Source organism: Bufo gargarizans, chromosome 1, assembly GCF_014858855.1.
Source record: "Bufo gargarizans isolate SCDJY-AF-19 chromosome 1, ASM1485885v1, whole genome shotgun sequence".
Lineage (NCBI taxonomy): Eukaryota > Metazoa > Chordata > Amphibia > Anura > Bufonidae > Bufo > Bufo gargarizans.
In genome coordinates, this window is record NC_058080.1 from 509,635,681 (window position 1) to 509,655,049 (window position 19,369).

General features: G+C 45.3%; 1 protein-coding gene across 1 annotated transcript in view; it reads left to right on the forward strand.

Annotated features, from left to right (window-relative positions):
* The first annotated feature begins 6,573 nt into the window (after positions 1-6,573).
* Positions 6,574-19,369, forward strand: part of NIPSNAP1 (nipsnap homolog 1) — a 55,034-nt gene continuing 42,238 nt past the window's right edge. The window contains exon 1 of the mRNA XM_044275281.1: positions 6,574-6,731. Coding sequence (XP_044131216.1) covers positions 6,649-6,731 — 83 coding nt within the window. The 5' untranslated portion in view covers positions 6,574-6,648. The remainder of the gene's footprint in view (positions 6,732-19,369) is intronic.

The window sequence follows — 19,369 nt, forward strand, 5'->3', positions numbered from 1 at the left end:
TAGACGCTAAAGGGCCACATCACATTCATTCACAAAACGGGAAAAGACCCCCAGTCATGTGGGAGTTACCGACCCATTTCGCTTTTGAATTTGGACTTCAAAATTTGGGCCAAGCTGATAGCTAGACGCATCGCCCCCTTACTCCCGAAACTTATAGGTAGCGAACAGGCCGGATTTATTCAGGGAAGAGAAGGAAGGGATAACTCGTGCAGATTATTTCATGCCATGCATATAGCACATAAGCGCAACATGCCGTTAGCATTACTAGGGGTCTACGCGGAGAAGGCCTTCGACCGCGTAAATTGGGCCTTTAGGGAAGCCACACTTACGGTAATAAATTTAATTTTCCCCCTAGCTTCATAACAGCTATCCTCTCACTCTAAACAAAACTTTCAGCGAGAATAAAAATAAACGGTACACTATCCCCTCCTTTGCGATCACAAACGGGACAAGACAGGGGTGCCCCCTGTCCCCATCCCTTTTTATCCTGGTAGTAGAAACAGTACTACAGAACATACGGCAGAACAAATCCCTCAAGGGATTTACCATAGGCCATATACAACTCAAATGCCTAGCCTTTGCAGACGACCTCTTATTCCTTATCGCAAACCCGATCTGCTGATCTCCCGATCCTCACCAAAATGCTAAATGATTATGGCATTATGTCCAATTTTAAAGTAAACATATCGAAGTCTGAGATTCTTAACATCACTGTCCCCTCCAAAGAACTTCACCTAGCAAAATCATCGTCTCACTTCCCATGGGTTTCCTCTTCACTGAAGTATCTAGGTATACAAATCCCAAACAAGCTATCAGACCTATATACCATGAATTTCTCCCTTCTGATTTTAGAAGTCAAACAACTTTTGCAGGAGTATGATTTCCCCTTTATCTCCTGGATAGGCCGCAAGAACCTGCAAGTTAAAGCATATATACGGTAACACCTAAAATATTATATACCTTGGCAATGGTCCCAATGTACCTACCAACGAGCTTCTTTAGCTCTATCAGAGCTCTCTTCTCCAAATACTTGTGGAAGGGTCGTAGGCCTAGGTTGCCATACACTCTCCTAATGAAACGAAGAGAACATGGAGGAATAGGTCTCCCAGACATAGCATTTCATCTCCATTAGGGCTCATGCCCACGAGCTTAAGCGCTCAGTGCCCTTGCTGCGGACCGCAAATTGCGGTCCGCAATGCACGGGCACGATTGTGGGGCAGCCGCATGCGCATCGCTGACCCATTCACGGTCCGCACCGCAAAAAAGTAGTGCATGCACAATTTTTTTGTGGAACGGAAGGACGGAACAGAACACCATGGAAGCATGGGGACACCATGGTAGTACTTCCGTTCCGTGGTTCCGTTCCGCATCTGCAGATTTGAAGACTCATTCAAGTGTATGGGTCCACATCTGTGATGTGGAATGCACACGGCTGGTGCCCCGTGTATTGCTGTATGTGGGCCGCAATACAGCCACGGCCGTGGGCATGAGCCCTTACTCTGCAGTGCAACAGATCAAATGTGTCAAATTTTTTCCCATATCTTTACAATTAAGTAACTATCACTCAATCTTTACGCAGAGCATTACATGTTTCGCTTGACCGTTCCACCTTGTTCTGCATAACACTATTTGCTTGCGCCAACATGGTCGTATTAGAAAGTGCTATTCTGACATCTTATGTAAGAATAACAAATGTTTGGTTGAATTCATTGTTTAAAACATTTCAAACAATCACGGCTCAATCATTTAGCAGGTCAGTTCTACCTGTGCATACTAATCCTATCTACTATGTGCCAATACCACAACTATGTGGATGCAGCACAACACGTCTTTCAATCTATAAGGAAGGGCTAATTTGATAAATAAATAAGCGTAAAAAATTTGATGTATCCCACACAAGTGTCATTTTGTAGAACATGTATCGTAAGCTAAATCGATTCATTTTATAATACAAATTACAACAAAAGGTTTTAAAAATGTTTGAGATTTATTTGGCCAAAAAGAACAATAAAAATTTGTAATATCGAAATTGAGAAATCAAAATTTTGAAAATGTACACTGCATATTAACTAGATTACTCCATGGCCAGATACTCTGCTGGCTTTTCTCTGCCCCAGCCTGCTCGTTGTCAGAGGGGGTTGTGGTGTTCAGTATTATAACCCCCAGCATGCTCGTTGTCAGAGGGGGTTGTGGTGCTCAGTATTATAATCCCCAGCATGCTCATTGTCAGAGGGGGTTGTGGTGTTCAGTATTATAACCCCCAGCATGCTCGTTGTCAGAGGGGGTTGTGGTGCTCACTATTAAAACCCCCAGCGTGTTCGTTATCAGAGGGGGTTGTGGTGCTCAGTATTATAACCCCCAGCATGCTCGTTGTCAGAGGGGGTTGTGGTGTTCAGTATTATAACCCCCAGCATGCTCGTTGTCAGAGGGGGTTGTGGTGTTCAGTATTATAACCCCCAGCATGCTCATTGTCAGAGGGGGTTGTGGTGTTCAGTATTATAACCCCCAGCATGCTCGTTGTCAGAGGGGGTTGTGGTGCTCAGTATTATAACCCCCAGCATGCTCATTGTCAGAGGGGGTTGTGGTGTTCAGTATTATAACCCCCAGCATGCTCGTTGTCAGAGGGGGTTGTGGTGCTCACTATTATAACCCCCAGCATGCTCGTTATCAGAGGGGGTTGTGGTGCTCAGTATTATAACCCCCAGCATGCTCGTTGTCAGAGGGGATTGTGGTGCTCAGTATTATAACCCTCAGCATCCTCGTTGTCCGAGTGGGTTGTGGTGCTAAGTATTATAACCCCCAGCATGCTCGTTGTCTAGGGGGTTGTGGTGCTCACTATTATAACCCCCAGAATGCTCGTTGACTAGGGGGAGTATTCCTGGTGACTGCCCAGCTCGTTTTCTAGGGGTGATATTATACTTGACTACACGCTGATGCTGCTCCTGCCTCCTCCGACGGTCCAGTCCTGCTCCTCTGATGCTCTCTGTCCATGCTTCCAAGATGGCGCCCGCCCAGGAAGTACTAGATGCTCAAGTTCTCGTGAATCCCGTGAGAACTTGAGCTCCTTCTACCTGGCTGAAGGATCGTGCTCTGATTGGATCGCGCTCACAGCCAGGGAGAAGGAGGCGCCCACTGAGAAACTCAGTCTCCTCCTCTCTGTACCGATGCCTCTCATTATAATAAAAGGCACCAAAAACAACAGGGGCCACTGTGGAGGAAAGGGAAGGGGGGGGGGGCAGACCTTTTAAAAACAAAACAAAAAAAAACAAGCAATGGCAAGAGTGGGGGCAGCCCTATAAGGTAACTACATAAGTAGACATTTACTTAACTGATGAAAGGTCCTCTTTGAAAGCAATCAAAAAGCTGTCTGTTATAGTCTGTTAAGTGGTAAAAAAATAAAAATGTATTCAATAAAATAAATCCCATAACGACCCAGACTACATAAATATCATGTAAATTATCCCCTACCGTGAACGCCGTAAAAAAAAAAAAAAAGACAGAATTGCTCATTTATTCTTAGTTGCCACTGAAAAAAACTTAATAACAAGCGATCAAAAAGCGCCATTTACTCAAAAATGATACCAACGAAAAATACAAGTCGTTCCGCAAAAATCAAGCCCTCACACAACTCCATAGAAAGAAAAAGAAAAAAAAAGTTATGGGTCTTGGGAAGCGGCAATACAAAAAAAAAGGGGTTTTATTGCAAAAACGTATTTGGCATCAATGTAATCGTATTGGCCCAAAGAATAAAGATATTATGTTATTTATACCAAATAATGAACGCCGTAAAATTTATAACGTAAAAACGCAGTGGCAGTATTGCTGTTTTTCCCATCTCCCTCCCAGAAAGAGTTAATAAAAGTTAATCAGAAAGTTATGCGTTCCCAAAATGGCGCCATTAAAACCCCTTAAGGACCCTGGGATTTTCCATTTTTATGAGGGCTGTTGTACTTTCTAATGGCACCATTTACGGTTGCATACCATGTAGTAGGGAGCGAGAAAAAAATTCCAAATGGGGTGGAATTGGGAAAAAACGCAATTCTGATAAAGGTTTTTATTTTTTACACTGTACACTATGCGGTAAAATTGACCTGTTATCCTTATTCTCCAGGTCAGTACGGTTCCAACGATACCAACCAGGGTCCATTCACACATCCGTGTGTGTTTTGCCGATCCGCAAAACATGGACACCGGCAATGTGCGTTCCGCATTTTGCGGACCGGACATTGCTGGCACTAATAGAACATGCCTATTCTTGTCTGCGGTTGCAGACAAGAATAGGGCATGTTCTATTTTTTTTTTCGGGAATGGAAATGCGGACCCGGAAGTGAGGGTCCGCATTTCCGAATTGGGGCCGCACATAGAAATGAATGTGTCCGCAATTCCGTTCCGCAAAATGCGCAGCGGAATTGCGGATGTGTGAATGGTGCCTAATACTGAAAAAAAATTAAAACCTTTGAGAAAAAAAAAAAAAATTTTTTCCATAACCATATTCTGACCCCTATAAATCTCTATAACTTTTTTTGTAGCTATGTGTATGGGGCTGTGTGAGGGCTCATTTTTTGTGGGACGATCTGTTCTTTTTAGTGATACCAATTTTAAAGGGCTTCTGTCACCCCACTAAACCTTATTTTTTTTTTTTTTTGCTTACTTATAATCCCTACACTGCGATTTGTGGCTACATGATCAAATTAATCATTTTGGTCCTGTAGATTTAGTTTATAACAAGCTTTTAAAATATGCTAATTACCTTGCTACCAGCAAGTAGGGCGGCTACTTGCTGGTAGCAGCCGCATCCTCCGATCGTAAAGACGCCCCCTCCTCATTGTGATTGACAGGGCCAGGGAACGGGATCGTTCTCTGCTGGCCCTGCCTGTTTGCATTTAAAATCTTGCGCCTGCGCCGCGGCCGTACCTGTCTTCAATTGGCGCAGGCGCACTGAGAGGCGGCCGCTCCCTCGGCCGCTCTATCCTCAATGCGCCTGCGCCGATGACGTCACATCTACACCCGGCGCAGGCGCATTGAGGATGGAGCGGCCGCCTCTCAGTGCGCCTGCGCCAATTGAAGACAGGTACAGCCGCGGTGCAGGCGCAAGATTTTAAATGCAAACAGGCAGGGCCAGCAGAGAACGATCCCGTTCCCAGGCCCTGTCAATCAAAATGTGGAGGGGGCGTCTTTACGATCGGAGGATGCGGCTGCTACCAGCAAGTAGCCGCCCTACTTGCTGGTAGCAAGGTAATTAGCATATTTTAAAAGCTTGTTTTAAACTAAATCTACAGGACCAAAATGATTAATTTGATCATGTAGCCATAAATCGCAGTGTAGGGATTATAAGTAAGCAAAAAAAATATATATAGGTTTAGTGGGGTGACAGAAGCCCTTTAAGTGTGTGGAACTTTTTGATCACTTTTTGTTAAAAAATTATTGGGTAGTTGAAGTGACAAAAAATGGCAAATTGGCAGTTTTTTATGTTTTTTTCCCGCTACGCAATTTGCCGTATGCCATTAGTATTGTTATATTTTAATAGTATAGGGATTTTCGCACGCGGCGATGCTCTTTATTTTAAGGAAAGGGGGGTGATTTGAACTTTTAGCTTTTATATTTGTAAAAACTTTGGGTGACAATAACTGGCAATCATTCGATTGCCCATAGTATTCAGTGATGGCTAAATAGCCATCATTGAAGACTTCATTTGCACTATATCAATAGAAGCCTGACACCTAGTGGCCTGTATTGATATATACATCTGATTGACCTGGCTTTGGTCAATTAGCGCAAGGTAACAGATTCCCCGTTCTCAGCCGGGGAAAGCTGTTACCGGACCAGAAGCGCGCGACTTCCCGTTACGGTCTGCGCAGATTCTGTGGTCACATTTGACCACGGCATCTGAAGGGTAAGATGTATGCCATCAGCCTTATGGCTGATGGCATACATGTGCCGCAGGTCTCTGCTATTTAAAATAGAAACCCTGCGGCTAAGGCGGCCAACCGCACGTGCGAGCGGGCGCCATATTTAGGGATTGGACCCATGACGTACAGCTACGTCATGGGTCCTTAAAGGGTTAAAAACTACAACTTGTCCCTCAAAAAACAAGCCCTCCTAAAGCTATATGGACAGGAAAAAAAAAAAAAAAAGTTATAGCTCTTGGAACGTGACGATGAAAAAAGGAAGAAAAACGCTTGGTCAGTAAGGCCCAAAACAAGCTGGTCACTAAGGGGTTAAGGAGCAAAGAGGGACAAAGGGACTTGGGTCAAAATGAGGGACTGTCCCTCCAAAAAAAGGGACACTGGTCTGGTGTAAGATGGTGCGATTTTGGTACTATATGGCGCAGTACAATATTATGTGGGATGAATATGGCAGTATTATGTGGACAGCGTATGAAAGTACTATTTAGATCCTGTATGGAGGCAGAAATGTATCTGTATGCTGTAACAGCCCAAGTGTCCGTTTGCCCAGGGCCCCATTACTTTTCAGTCATACAAACATAAATCTACTATACAGACATTCCCGATGCCAGGGTAAGGTGGCGCGCACGGGCACGCGCGGATTACCTTGTGCACATGCGCAGTGAGGCTCGGGGACGCGGTTAGTGGGCGAGCACGCACTGGAACCCACCTGAGCTCCCACCTTTCATGTGTCACCGGGAACATGCTGTCACGAATATCTGTCGTCCCGCGGCTGAGCCGCTGCTACGGGCTCCGGGGAGAATGCGTGGCCGAGCTGACTCGCGGGTAAGGCGGACTGTTCTGCGGGGCGTCCTGCTGCCATGGGTGGAGCAGGGGGTCACTTCTACACCCCGTCCCGAGCGTGCGGAGAGGCATTAACCCTTTGCATGCCCAGGACTTTACAGAAACTTGGATGAACACGAAATATTAACGCAACCTAACCGTCAGTGTGTGACCTTGGACCTGCCAGGTGTATGGTAGACATCCTCATTATGGGGATTAGCGGCTTTAATTAAACTTGAGTGTAAATGGGCTGATCAGATAGTCCTTGTGATTTTGGTTGTGTGAGACTGAATGGGTCTAAAATCTGCAAGTGTGCGCCCAGGTTTATGGATTTATTTTCCATACGATCACAATCGCTACTTTTGGAGTGCACATTGGGGCATACTGCCAACTGGTGCAACAGTATGCCGTAACGCAGCGCACCGTGAGCTATGACCGGCTCCTGTGCTTATATCCATTGTTCTAAATCAGGGGTGCACAACCTGCGGCCCTTGATGACATTCTGTGCCCCCAACCATCCTGTAACAGACATGTATGTCTTGTGGCTGCTCACATGTATTTCTCCCATTTAGATGGTAGTCCTGGAAGTGTAACCAGACATTTATAGTATATAATGTATGTATTAGGCTACTTTCACACTGGCGTTTCTGGGTCCGCCTGTGAGATCCATTTCATGGCTCTCACAAGCGGCCCCAAATGGATCAGTTTGGCCCCAATGCATTCTGAATAGATGCGGATCCATTCAGAATGCATCAGTTTGGCTCCGTTCCACCTCCATTCCGCTCTGGAGGCCGACACCGAAACGCTGCTTGCTGAGTTTTGGTGTCGGCCTCCAGAGCGGAATGGAGATGGAACGGAGCCAAACTGATGCATTCTGAATGGATCCGCATCTATTCAGAATGCATTGGGGCCAAACTGATCCGTTTGGGGCCGCTTGTGAGAGCCATAAACGGATCTGTCCTGACCTACAATGAAAGTCTTTGGGGACGGATCCGTTTACATTGACACAATATTGGTGCAATTGTAAACGGATCCGTCCCCTATTGACTTTCAATGTAAAGTCAGGACGGATCAGTTTTGACTTCACTTAGACTTAGACTTTTTTTTGACTAAGTGTTTGCAGACGGATCCGTAGTGAACAGATACCATCGTTTGCATTTATAGGTGCGGATCCGTCTGTGCAGATACCAGACGGATCCGCACCTAGCGCAGATGTGAAAGTAGCCTAATATGTACATAAATTACAGTATTTCAGTTAATGCCTTTCTAAATTTTATTTTTGGCCCTTGTCGTTGGTTCAGTCTGACAATGTGGCCCCCAACTAGAAAATGATGTGCATCTCTGTTCTAAATCATAGGACCAGGAAGTGCTTGACAGTCGCCATTGACTATACGGGCCCCTTCACACAAAGTGCTGGACAGTCACCATTGACTATACGGGCCCCTTCACACAAAGTGCTGGACAGTCACCATTGACTATACGGGCCCCTTCACACAAAGTGCTGGACAGTCACCATTGACTATACGGGCCCCTTCACACGCTGCAGATTTTGTTGCAGAAACGAGAAATGGAACTGATGGAAATTTCTGCAACAAATCTGTAGCATGTGAAGGGGCCCGTATAGGCTCTGCCGGCTTTTCTCTACTAGTAAGGGTCCATTCACGCGATCGTAAATCTGAGTCTGCATGCGTTCCGTAACTTTGCGGGTGCGGACCCATTCATTTGAATGGAGCCACAAAAGATGCGGACAGCACACAGTGCTGTTTGTGCAGATCCATGACGGATCCACACCAAACTTGAGTGTAAAAGTAGCCTTAGTTAGGATGGGTCATCAGTATCTGATTGGTGGGGGTCTATTATGGAAATTTTTCTTCTATCTTTTTATTTAATAATTATTAGCCCCCTTAGGGACTAGAACCCTTGTCCTATTCACCCTACTAGAGCTTTATTTGGGTGAATAGGACTTCACACGCTCCCTACTTGGAGATTATCATGGCAGCCGGGGCTTTAGTAGTGTCCTGGTTGCCATGGTAACTGTCCTGGATGCCATGGCTCTGATCGGAAGCTGCCAAAGTGATACATGATGGGGTTAATGTGAGGCACAGGTCCAACTGTCCCCCCCCCCCCCCCCATGTGCCTCATAATAACCCTATCAAGTATCCATATCCTTGCATAATGGGCAACATGGGGTTAATGCATGAGCTACACGAACAGTCACTTGCTATTGGCACAGTCTTAGGAATTTTGACTTCTAATCCAAGTGCCTCATATTAATAAGTGGCCTGTTTTCTGTAACTCACATTAACCCCATGTTGCCTATTATGTGAGATGGTACTTTGGGGGTCACTTACTATTAATGTGAGGCGCATGGGGTCCAGTCCAAAAGCATGTGCCCAGCCTGACATTAAAAATAAGTGACCCCCATCATGTTTAAAATGTGCCAGTGGCAAGATTGGGGTTAATGAGTCACAATAACCCCAATCTTACTGGCTGCCTGATGTTTTCTGCCTGCCTTTATTTTGAGGCAGGCTAATTACTTGCACTGTGTGTGGGTGGGGTACCTGCTATGCGCAGTGCACTAATGCACACTGACTCCGGGGCCCGGGCTGACGCTGAGGAGCACAGGACAGGGCACTCAGGAGGGGGCTGACGCTGAGGAGCACAGGACAGGACACTCAGGAGGGGGCTGACGCTGAGGAGCACAGGACAGGACACTCAGGAGGGCGTTCCGGGAAAATGTGCGGGTGCGTTACGGGAACACACGCGATTTTTCTGCGCGAGTGCAAAACATTGTAATGCGTTTTGCACTCGCGTGAAAAAAATTGCGCATGTTTGGTACCCGAACTTCTTCACAGAAGTTCGGGCTTGGGATCGGTGTTCTGTAGATTGTATTATTTTCCCTTATAACATGGTTATAAGGGAAAATAATAGCATTCTGAATACAGAATGCATAGTAAAATAGCGCTGGAGGGGTTAAAAAAATAAAATAAATGATTTAACTCACCTTAGCCCGGCATCTCCTTCTGTCTCCTTTGCTGAACAGGACCTGGGGTGAGCATTCATTACATGAACAGGACCTGTGATGACGTCACTCCGGTCATCACATGGTCCGTCACATGATCTTTTACCATGGTGATGGATCATGTGACGGACCATGTGATGACCGGAGTGACGTCATCACAGGTCCTGTTCATGTAATGAATGCTCACCCCAGGTCCTGTTCAGCAAAGGAGACAGAAGGAGATGCCGGGCTAAGCGAACAAGTGGACTAAGGTGAGTTAAAGCATTTATTTTATTTTTTTAACCCCTCCAGCGCTATTTGACTATGCATTCTGTATTCAGAATGCTATTATTTTTCCTTATAACCATGTTATAAGGGAAAATAATTGCTTGCGGATGCTTGTGATTTTCACGCAACCCTATTCACTTCTATGGGGCCTGCGTTGCGTGGATTATTGCACCGCAACGCACAAAGAAGAGCATGCTGCGATTTTCACGCAACGCATAAGTGATGCGTGAAAATCACCGCTCATGTGAACAGCCCCATAGAAAGTAATGGGTCGGTATTCAGTGCGGGTGCAATGCGTTCAACTCGCGCATCGCATCCGCGCAGAATACTCGCCCGTGTTAAAGGGGCCTTAGGGCCGCACTTACTCTTCTGTCACTTTTCCGATTCTACAAAACCGGCTATGGTTACATGAACGCCAGACGGGCTGCAGAGTCTTCCTCTGTTGCGACCAGGTGTCGTCCTGTTCAGCGGCATAATGTAGATATAGATAAACACACATCAGAGGAAGAGGTCGCAGTCAGTCCAGCCATCGTGATCCCACCAGGGGTCTCAGAATTGGCAGAGCAGTGGAAGGCTAAATACCGCTTAGGCCACATTCACACTACCACGGGACGCCCGGGCCTGTTTTGCAGGCTGTTATGCAGAAGCCTTTCCATGTGCTTCCAGGTCCGTGTCTCCACTCCGCCAAAGCTAGGACATGTCCTATCTTCTTCCACATCTTGCAGATCGCTGACCCATTGAAGTCAATGGGTCTGCTCTGCACCTAGATGTGGAGTACTCTCAGCCGGTCCCTGTGTTGTGCGGTCTGCAAAACGGGCACGGCTATCCTACGGTTGTGTGAATGTGGCCTTAAAGTGTCTTCACTCCACAGGTTAGCTGAAAGAGACTTCTTCGATACAAGCCTGGAGACGTTTTACGCCGGTCTCAGTTTCCCCCTTGTGCTGCCGTAAGGTTAGTGTAATTTCTGACGAGGAGCGCGCCTTGTCATAAATAACGCGCCCCTCCGTCGGTCATTGTGCCAGGCATAATACTGACTCCAGGCCCTGACTGTAGTTGTTTTTTGCCAACATTTACGCCTAATAGTAAATTTGCCAGGGCTGATGTTCCGGACCCTGGCACGCCTCTACCACTCCCAAGTATCGGACACGGTGTACATTTGCGTCAAAATATGTTCATATGGACATTAAAAAAAGAGGCAAAACTGGTCTTGTGACCATGTTACACGTATTATGTGCAGATTTTCTTGTAAAAGTCCATAGTGTAATACAGTGCCAGCTAAGTAGATGAGGTTTTCAATATAGTGTGTACAGGACTTTGATCTGTGGTGCGGATCTTCCGTGCAGTACCATTTACAATGCAATGGATGAGGTCTGGGGCAAATCCACATCAAAGTCCTCAAGTAATACCAGCAGATTTGGTGCGAAAACGATGCAGACTACACGGCCGTGTGCAAGTACCCTTAGGTTCTTCTGCTCGCATTTCATGAGGAAAAGCCACAGCGTAATACAGTACCAGCAAAGTGAATGAGATTTCACAAATTCCATGTACACTTAGCTTTTTTTCTTAGGTGCAGAAATCGACATTGTTTGACCTAGAAAATTTGCTTGTTTGTGTGATACCGCACCTTGTCTATAGTGGTTTCCCCATAGACTTCAATGAGGTTGTTAACATCAACAGAAACGCATACTACAGCAATGGTAAATAGCACTGATTTAGGCCTCATGCACACGAACGTTGTTTGTTTCCGTTTAGTTTAGTTTTTTCCGGATAGCATGCGGACCCGTTCATTTCAATGGGTCTACAAAAACTGCGGACAGCACACCGTGTGCTGTCCGCATCAATGTGTCCGTTCCGTAGCCCTGCAAAAAAAAAATAAATTTAACGTGTCCTATTCTTGTCTGTTTTAGGAATTGTTACAATGGATCCACCAAAAAATAAATAAAAACAGATGGCATACGGATGTCATTTTTTTATTTGTATTTTTATTTATTTTTTCGCATACACAATTTGCGGACTGCAAAACACATACGGTTTTGGTGCAGATTTATTGCACACAAATCTGCAGTGTGTACAGACACCTTAAGGCCACCTGTTTTTCCACGCGGAAGATGCGCAGCATAGAATAGTACGAGTAAAGTGTTTGAGATTGCACAAATGTTAACTCTCATACACTTTGCTGGTATTGTAGTACGCTGCCGATTTTATGCACGCTAAGAAACCAAGTATAATCCGCACGGTGTGCAGGCATCCTTAGGAAAACATCTGAGCGCCATTCTTTTTCATGCAAATGAAACAAAAAATGAAGATACTGGTATACATTAATATGCTGCATTGACACGCAGATCAAAGACTTCTTACTGGTGTTTTCTCCTGCTGGTGTAATGCAGGGCGAGGGGACGTGCCCACTATTGCTCCATCAATTTACAGCAGCTAGCAGTGATGACCGGTCAAGTTGTGCCCCCTCACAAGTGTGCACTGTGTGAGGCAGGGGTGAGGGGGGTAAAGGTTGTGTTTGTTTCGTAGACCGGGAGCAATTAACCTTTTGCTCTGTGGAGCCTGTAAACAGGATTATCCAGCATCCTGTCCCTCTGCTCTCGTTCTTTGGTTCTGTATCCTGAAGATTACAGAGCTGAGGTCTGAGAGGAGCACTTTCTGAGAAGCCCCCTCCAAGGTGGTGGAGATAGTCATAATTGCAATTGTTACAATGGTTTTATTTGTATCTATATTTTCATTCTCTGCTTTGGATAATCCTGATTTGTTACAGTGGTTCCTTTTAAAGGCGTTTTCTCATCTTGGACAATCGGGGCATATCGCTAGGATATGTCCCCATTGTCTTATAGGTGCGGCTCCCACCGCTGGGATCCGCACGTATATCGAGAACAGATCCCCGAAAGTGAAGGAGAGTGCGCTGCGCATGCGCAGCCGCTCTCCATTTATTTCTATGGGGCCGCCAAAAATAGCAGAGCGCTGGCTTGGCCATTGCCGTCTGCCCCATAGAAATGAATGAGAGAATGGGCCGCGCATGCGCAGCACGCTCCCATTCACTTCTATGGGAGAGACGGGGATTAGGCGCTTGGTGGTGGACGGACCCCGGGAAATCTGGGGTCCTCCAGCCACAGCGTTCCCCGCTTCGTTCTCGATACCCCAATTGTCTGATAGGTATATTTCCTAGTGATATGCCCTAATTGTCTAAGATGGGAATACCCCTTTAAGGCTAGGTCTACACGACGACATTTGTTGCGCGACATTTTGTTGCACCAATATTGCCCGACAATTTTTATAACGGCAGTCTATGGTGTCGCACTGCAACATGCGACATGCTGCGACTGCGACGCGACAGTCGCAGAAAATCCATTCGAGATGGATTTTTCTGCGACTGTCGCGTCGCAGTCGCAGCATGTCGCGTGTTGCAGTGCGACACCATAGACCGCCATTATAAAAATTGTCGCGCGACATTAGTGCAACAAAATGTTGCGCGACAACTGTTGCACGACTTTTTGTCGCGCGACAAATGTCGTCGTGTAGACCTAGCCTTAGTCTCAAAGTTTCTCCTGCGGCCCTCGATATCATTCTCTGCGGCCTACAACCATTTGGTAACAGACATGTTGTCTATGTCTTGTTGGTGCTCGCATGTATCTTTCATGTGTTCTTCCATCAGATGGGAGTCCTGGAAATGTAACTAGACAGTAATAGTATAATACTATATACTATTTGTTCAATATGCCATAAATACAGTATTTCAGTTGTTAATACTCTAAGCTTTATTTCCAGTCCTTGGGAATGCTTCAGTCTGACAATGTGGCCCCCAACCAAAAAAGTTATGCACCCCTGCCCTTGTGGGACCCCAGCGGTCATTTGTAATCTAGGGGGAAAACCTGGCAATAAGGGTTCTCCTACAACACCACTAGAGGGGAAATTGAAGGAGTTTTTCCCCCCTGATGATCTATCTATATACTGAGTTGTTTCCAGTACCAGCTCATTGACTGGGGCAAGGCCACTTGGCATTTGCCACCATGGTGTGACTTCTTTAATGAAGACTGCGGCCATTTTTAATCCAAATTGATAATTTGTCAGTATTTAAGTTGCCCAATGTGACACCAGGAAGCTTGGGTCCCATTCAAATGGGAACTGAGGTGCAGCACCCTGGCATGGCCATTACAGTGTACAGAGCTGTCTGCCTCCAGTTTCCATACGCCATAGCAGCCTGAAACAGCTGATTGATAGAGGTGACACGTATAGTAGCCCCACCAATTTGACATCGATGTCTTATCTATAGACTGGAGAACCCTTTAAGAAGAATAGACGGACCTACAGTAGATTGACTAATCCTATAGATGGTGTAAGCTTAGACTACTTTCACACTCGCGTTTTGGCTTTCCGTTTCTGAGATCCGTTCAGGGCTCTCACAAGCGGTCCAAAACGGATCAGTTTTGCCCTAATGCATTCTGAATGGAAAAAGATCCGCTCAGAATGTATCAGTTTGCCTCCGTTCCGTCTCCATTTCGTTTTGGAGGCGGACACCAAAACGCTGCCTGCAGCGTTTTGCTGTCCTCCTGACGAAGCGGAGCCAAACGTATCCGTCCTGGCACATAATGTAAGTCAATGGGGACGGATCCATTTTCTCTGACACAATCTGGCACAATAGAAAACTGATCCGTCCTGGCACACAATGTAAGTCAAGGGGGACAGAAGACATAATACAACTGGATACGTTCATTACGGATGCAGGCGGTTGTATTATTGTAACGGAAGTGTTTTTGCAGATCCATGACGGATCCACAAAGAACGCTAGTTTGAAAGTAGCCTAAGGCCCCATGCACACAGCCGCTGGGCAGCCGTATTGCGGCACGCAAACGGTGAGTTGGCAATCCACGGCCACCGGCTGTGTGCATCACAGATAGGGGCCCATTCACTTGAATGGATCTGCAATTCCGGAGATACGGAACACCGGAAGCACTACGGAGTGCTTCCATGGTGGTTCTTTCCGTTGTTCCGCACCGCAAATTAAATATGACATGTCATATTTTTTTCTGATGCAGACAGACCATGGACCCATTCAAGTTGAATGGGTCCTACCCACTGCACGGATGTTGAAATTGCGGTCCCCAATGCACAGAACGGCCGTGTGCATGAGGCCTTAGACAGGTTGCCTAGATTTATCGTAGTGCCTCGGGCTGGATGATAAATCTGGTGCCAGAGTAGAAACCTTTCTCTGACTCTATACCAACTATTGGTTGGCTTACTTTCAGATAGACTTTTACGACGAAATTGTGAAATAGCCATAACAACCGGTCATATTATAGCTTTAAGAGGGGTGGATTTTGTTGTATGTTCTGCGCAGCATGGCGGCTCAGTGGTTAGCGCTGAGGTCCTAGATTCCAATCTAACCAAGGACAACATCTGCATGGAGTTTGTGTGGGTTTCCTCTCACAGCCCAAAGACCTGACAGTCAGTGACAACATAAGGCTGGTTTCACATCTGCTCTATGTATTTCCGTTCTTCTGCTCAGTTATAGAAGCAGAAGAAAGAAAATAACGGAAGTGCTGGATTTGGAATATAACAGAAGCAAACGTAGCCTAACAGACCTCGTTGACTATAATGGGGTCCGTTAGGTTTACTTTCAGGAGAACATTTTTCACACGCAGGATAAAGCACTGCAGAATATGTCAGTAAGTCAAATAAATAATAATCCACATGAAAAGTGCCTCTCCCATTGTTTTCAGTGGAAAACCTTCATATTGATGACCTATCCTTCCGATTGGTCATCAATATGAGATCGGCGGGGCCCGACTGTTGGCATCCCGGCTGATCAGCTGTTCAGGAGCTATTGTGTAGTGGATGGGGCTGGTGACTGCATTAATTTCAGTGGGAGCATTGCCAGATCTACACAGCGTCGTCCACCACATAGTCCATTGCTGGAATCTAATGTTAATGACCTATCCTAAGGATAGGCCATCAAATCCCTATCTCAAGTGTTACATGGCGGAGGCTGTGGTTTTCGTGCTCTGCATTGCAAAGGGGAGAGGAGATCCCAGCATAACTTCACACGCTGCAGATTTCAAATCCGCGCTGCTAGTCAATTTATGCTGCAGATTTTTTTACGCCGCCTGTGGATGCCATTTTTCCGAAAATCTACTTTGCCAATGCTGTACAATGCTGCTGATTTTCTGCGCCATCCACCCTTATGACTGTACGGTATATTGTGCTTGAAGTGAGTTCTGAAGGCATAACATGTGAGGGAAAAAAAGACCCATTTTCTCTATATCTGGCCAGCCCTGAGGGAATATTAACTAGCAAAAGCAATTTAACCCAAATTGTGGTGCCTTTTTTATTTATTTATTTTAAACCTAGGAATTATTGATGATTACTGTTGTCCAGTATTGTTCTGGCCTGCTAACAGATCTTCACTTAAAGGGGTATTCCCATCACAGACAATGGTGGCATATCGCTAGGGTATGCTCCCATTGTCTGATAGGTGCGGGTCCCAGAGGTCCCCGAGAATGGAGTAAGGAGAGTGGTGGATGGAGGACCCCAGGTTTCCCGGGGTCCGGCCACCACCTAGCGCTTTCTCCCATACAAGTGAATTGGAGCGCACCGCGCATACCTGGCCCTCGCTCCCATTCATTTCTATGGGGCCAACAGAAATAGCTGAGCCAGCACTCGGCTATTTTCGGCGGCCCCGTTGAAATGAATGGAGGGCGGCTGCGCATGCACAGTGCACTCTCCACTACTTTCCCCGCTCTGTTCTTCGTGTAGATACAGGTCCCAGAGGAGGGACCCGTACCTATCAGACAGTGGGGGCATATCCTAGCAAAAACCCTTTAAAGAGAACCTGTCTCCTCTCCTGACATGTCTGTTTTACAAACTACCTGCATTTCCCATGTGCTAACAATTCTGGAGCATCTATAATGTACAATTTTTTTTTTATTATTCCTGCTAGAAGTTATAAATAAATTGCTAGCAGTTTCCAACGAAGGTCCAGATGGGTGTTACAAGTTGGAGGTGTGCCTCTGCACCATCTGACATTGGCAGCACTGATTGGATGGTGCCAGACTGTGCAGGGATACTCTGCCCAACTAGTTATACTCCTCTGGACCTTCACTGCAAACTGCTAATAATTCCATACATTTCTAGCAGGAATAATAGCAGAATAGTACAACATGGAGTCATAAGATGCTCCGGAATGATGACGTGGAATGCGAGTATTTGTCAGGAGAGGTGACAGGTCCTCTTAAACTGGGATTGACTGGTATGGTGATGGTACAGTACGGATGTAGACTAACAAAAGAATACTGGTGGTGAAGCGCTAAGAAACTAATGAAAGAACGCACGGTTTGCCACATTTGACCCCCCGCCTTCTGTTTTAGGATGTAGATCGTGTACAGACTGACAGGCCATTAGAGGTGCTTTTCCTCTCTGACTGGCTTAGTGGAATCTAGTGACTGAGCTTTATTTTTGGCATTGCTTGTGAAGAAGTTGTAAATAAGAGGACAGACAGGACTTGTGTACTTACCAACACTTACTCTGCCCTCCAGAATGCCCCCAACCACGAATGGCCTCTTCTAGGTGGGGCTTGCATAAGACCCATCCATTTTCACTTTGTCCTTGCAGCATCTCATCCAGTTACGTGACGTCACATGATTCCATCTCTCTGTATGTGACTTTGTGTATGTCCTGAAGCTTTCAGATCGATGGGGTTCCGGCACCCCCGCCGATGAGATGGCGTGCAGTGTGCATGTGCGGTCTCCTTTTTTATTTATTTTTTATTTTTTTTATTGCGCCCCACCACATTGTTTTCAACCGTAAATGGTGCCGTTAGAAAGTGACTCTTGTCCTGCAAAAAACAAGCACTCCTATAGCTATGTGAATGTAAAAATAAAAAAACTTATGGTTTTTGGGAGGTCTGGGACAAAAAAATGGGAAAATAACCCGGTCTTGAAAGGGTTAAGCCATAGTATGCAAAATGTGTTTCATGTTCATCTTGGTGGCAGTTGACTACCAGAAATAAAGGTTGATGCAAAGATCCTTCAAATAGGTCAAAAAGGCGTATGCCCCCCCCCCCCCCCCCCCGAAAATAGTACCAAACAGTCACCTCATCCCGCACAAAATGAGCCCCTACATAAAACAATCGGGCAAAAAATAAAAAATAAACTGTAGCTCTCAGAATATGGAAACAATAAAACATTTTTTTTTTTCAAAAATGCTTTTTATTGTGTTAAGTGAAAAGAAAAAAAAAGTAGACATATTAGGTATCGCCATGTCTGTAACAACCAGGTCTATTACAATATCAAATGACCTAACCCCTCAGGTGAACACCGTAAACAAATAAAAACTGTGTCAACAAAGCCATTTTTGTCACCTTGCATCACAAAAAGTGTAATACCAAGCGATCAAAAAGTTATACACACCCCAAAATCATACCAATCAAACCGTCATCTCATCACGCAGAAAATGAGACCCTACCTAAGACAATCTCCAAATAATAAAATAAAAATATGGCGCTCAGAACATGGAGACACTAAAAAATCTTATTTTTTTTTTCAAAAATGCTTTATGTAAAGCTGAAACAAACACAAAAAAAGTCATATTTGGTATTGTGATGTCTGTAACAACCTGCTCTCTAAAAATAGCACATGATCTAACCTGTCAGAAGAACACTGTAAAAAACAAAAAATAAAAACTGTGCCAAAACAGCTATTTTTCATTACCTTACCTCATAAAAAGTGTAATATAGAGCAACCAAACATCTTATGTACCCTAAAATAGTACCAACAAAACTTCCACCTTATCCCATAGTTTCCAAAATGGGGACACTTTTTTGGCGTTTCTACTCTAGGGATGCATCGATGTCTTCAAATGTGACATGGCAACTTAAAATTATCCCAGTGAAATCTGCCCTCCAAAAACCACATGGCATTCCTTTCCTTCTGCGCCCTGCCGTGTCCCCGTACAGCAGTTTACGATCACAAATGGGGTGTTTCTGTAAACTACAGAATCGTGGTAATAATAAATATTGAGTTTTGTTTGGCTGTTAACCCTTGCTTTGTTAGCAGAAAAAAAATGGATTAAAAAAAAAAGTGATTCTGAAATTTTATCTACTTGGATAAGTAAAAGCGTTTTAAAGTTGTCACCACATAAAGTGACATATACCAGATTAGCAAAAAATGGCCTGGTCCTTAAGGTGAAAAATGGCAGGTTCCTGAAGAGGTTAAAGGGGTTGTCCCAGAAGACTAGTCTACAGTTTTCAAACCAACACTTGGATCTGAACACTTTTGTTATTGCATGTAATTCAAAATTTCGTATAGCTGCTGAGTTATTCAATAAAATCTGTGTAGCGCCACCTGCTGTTTGC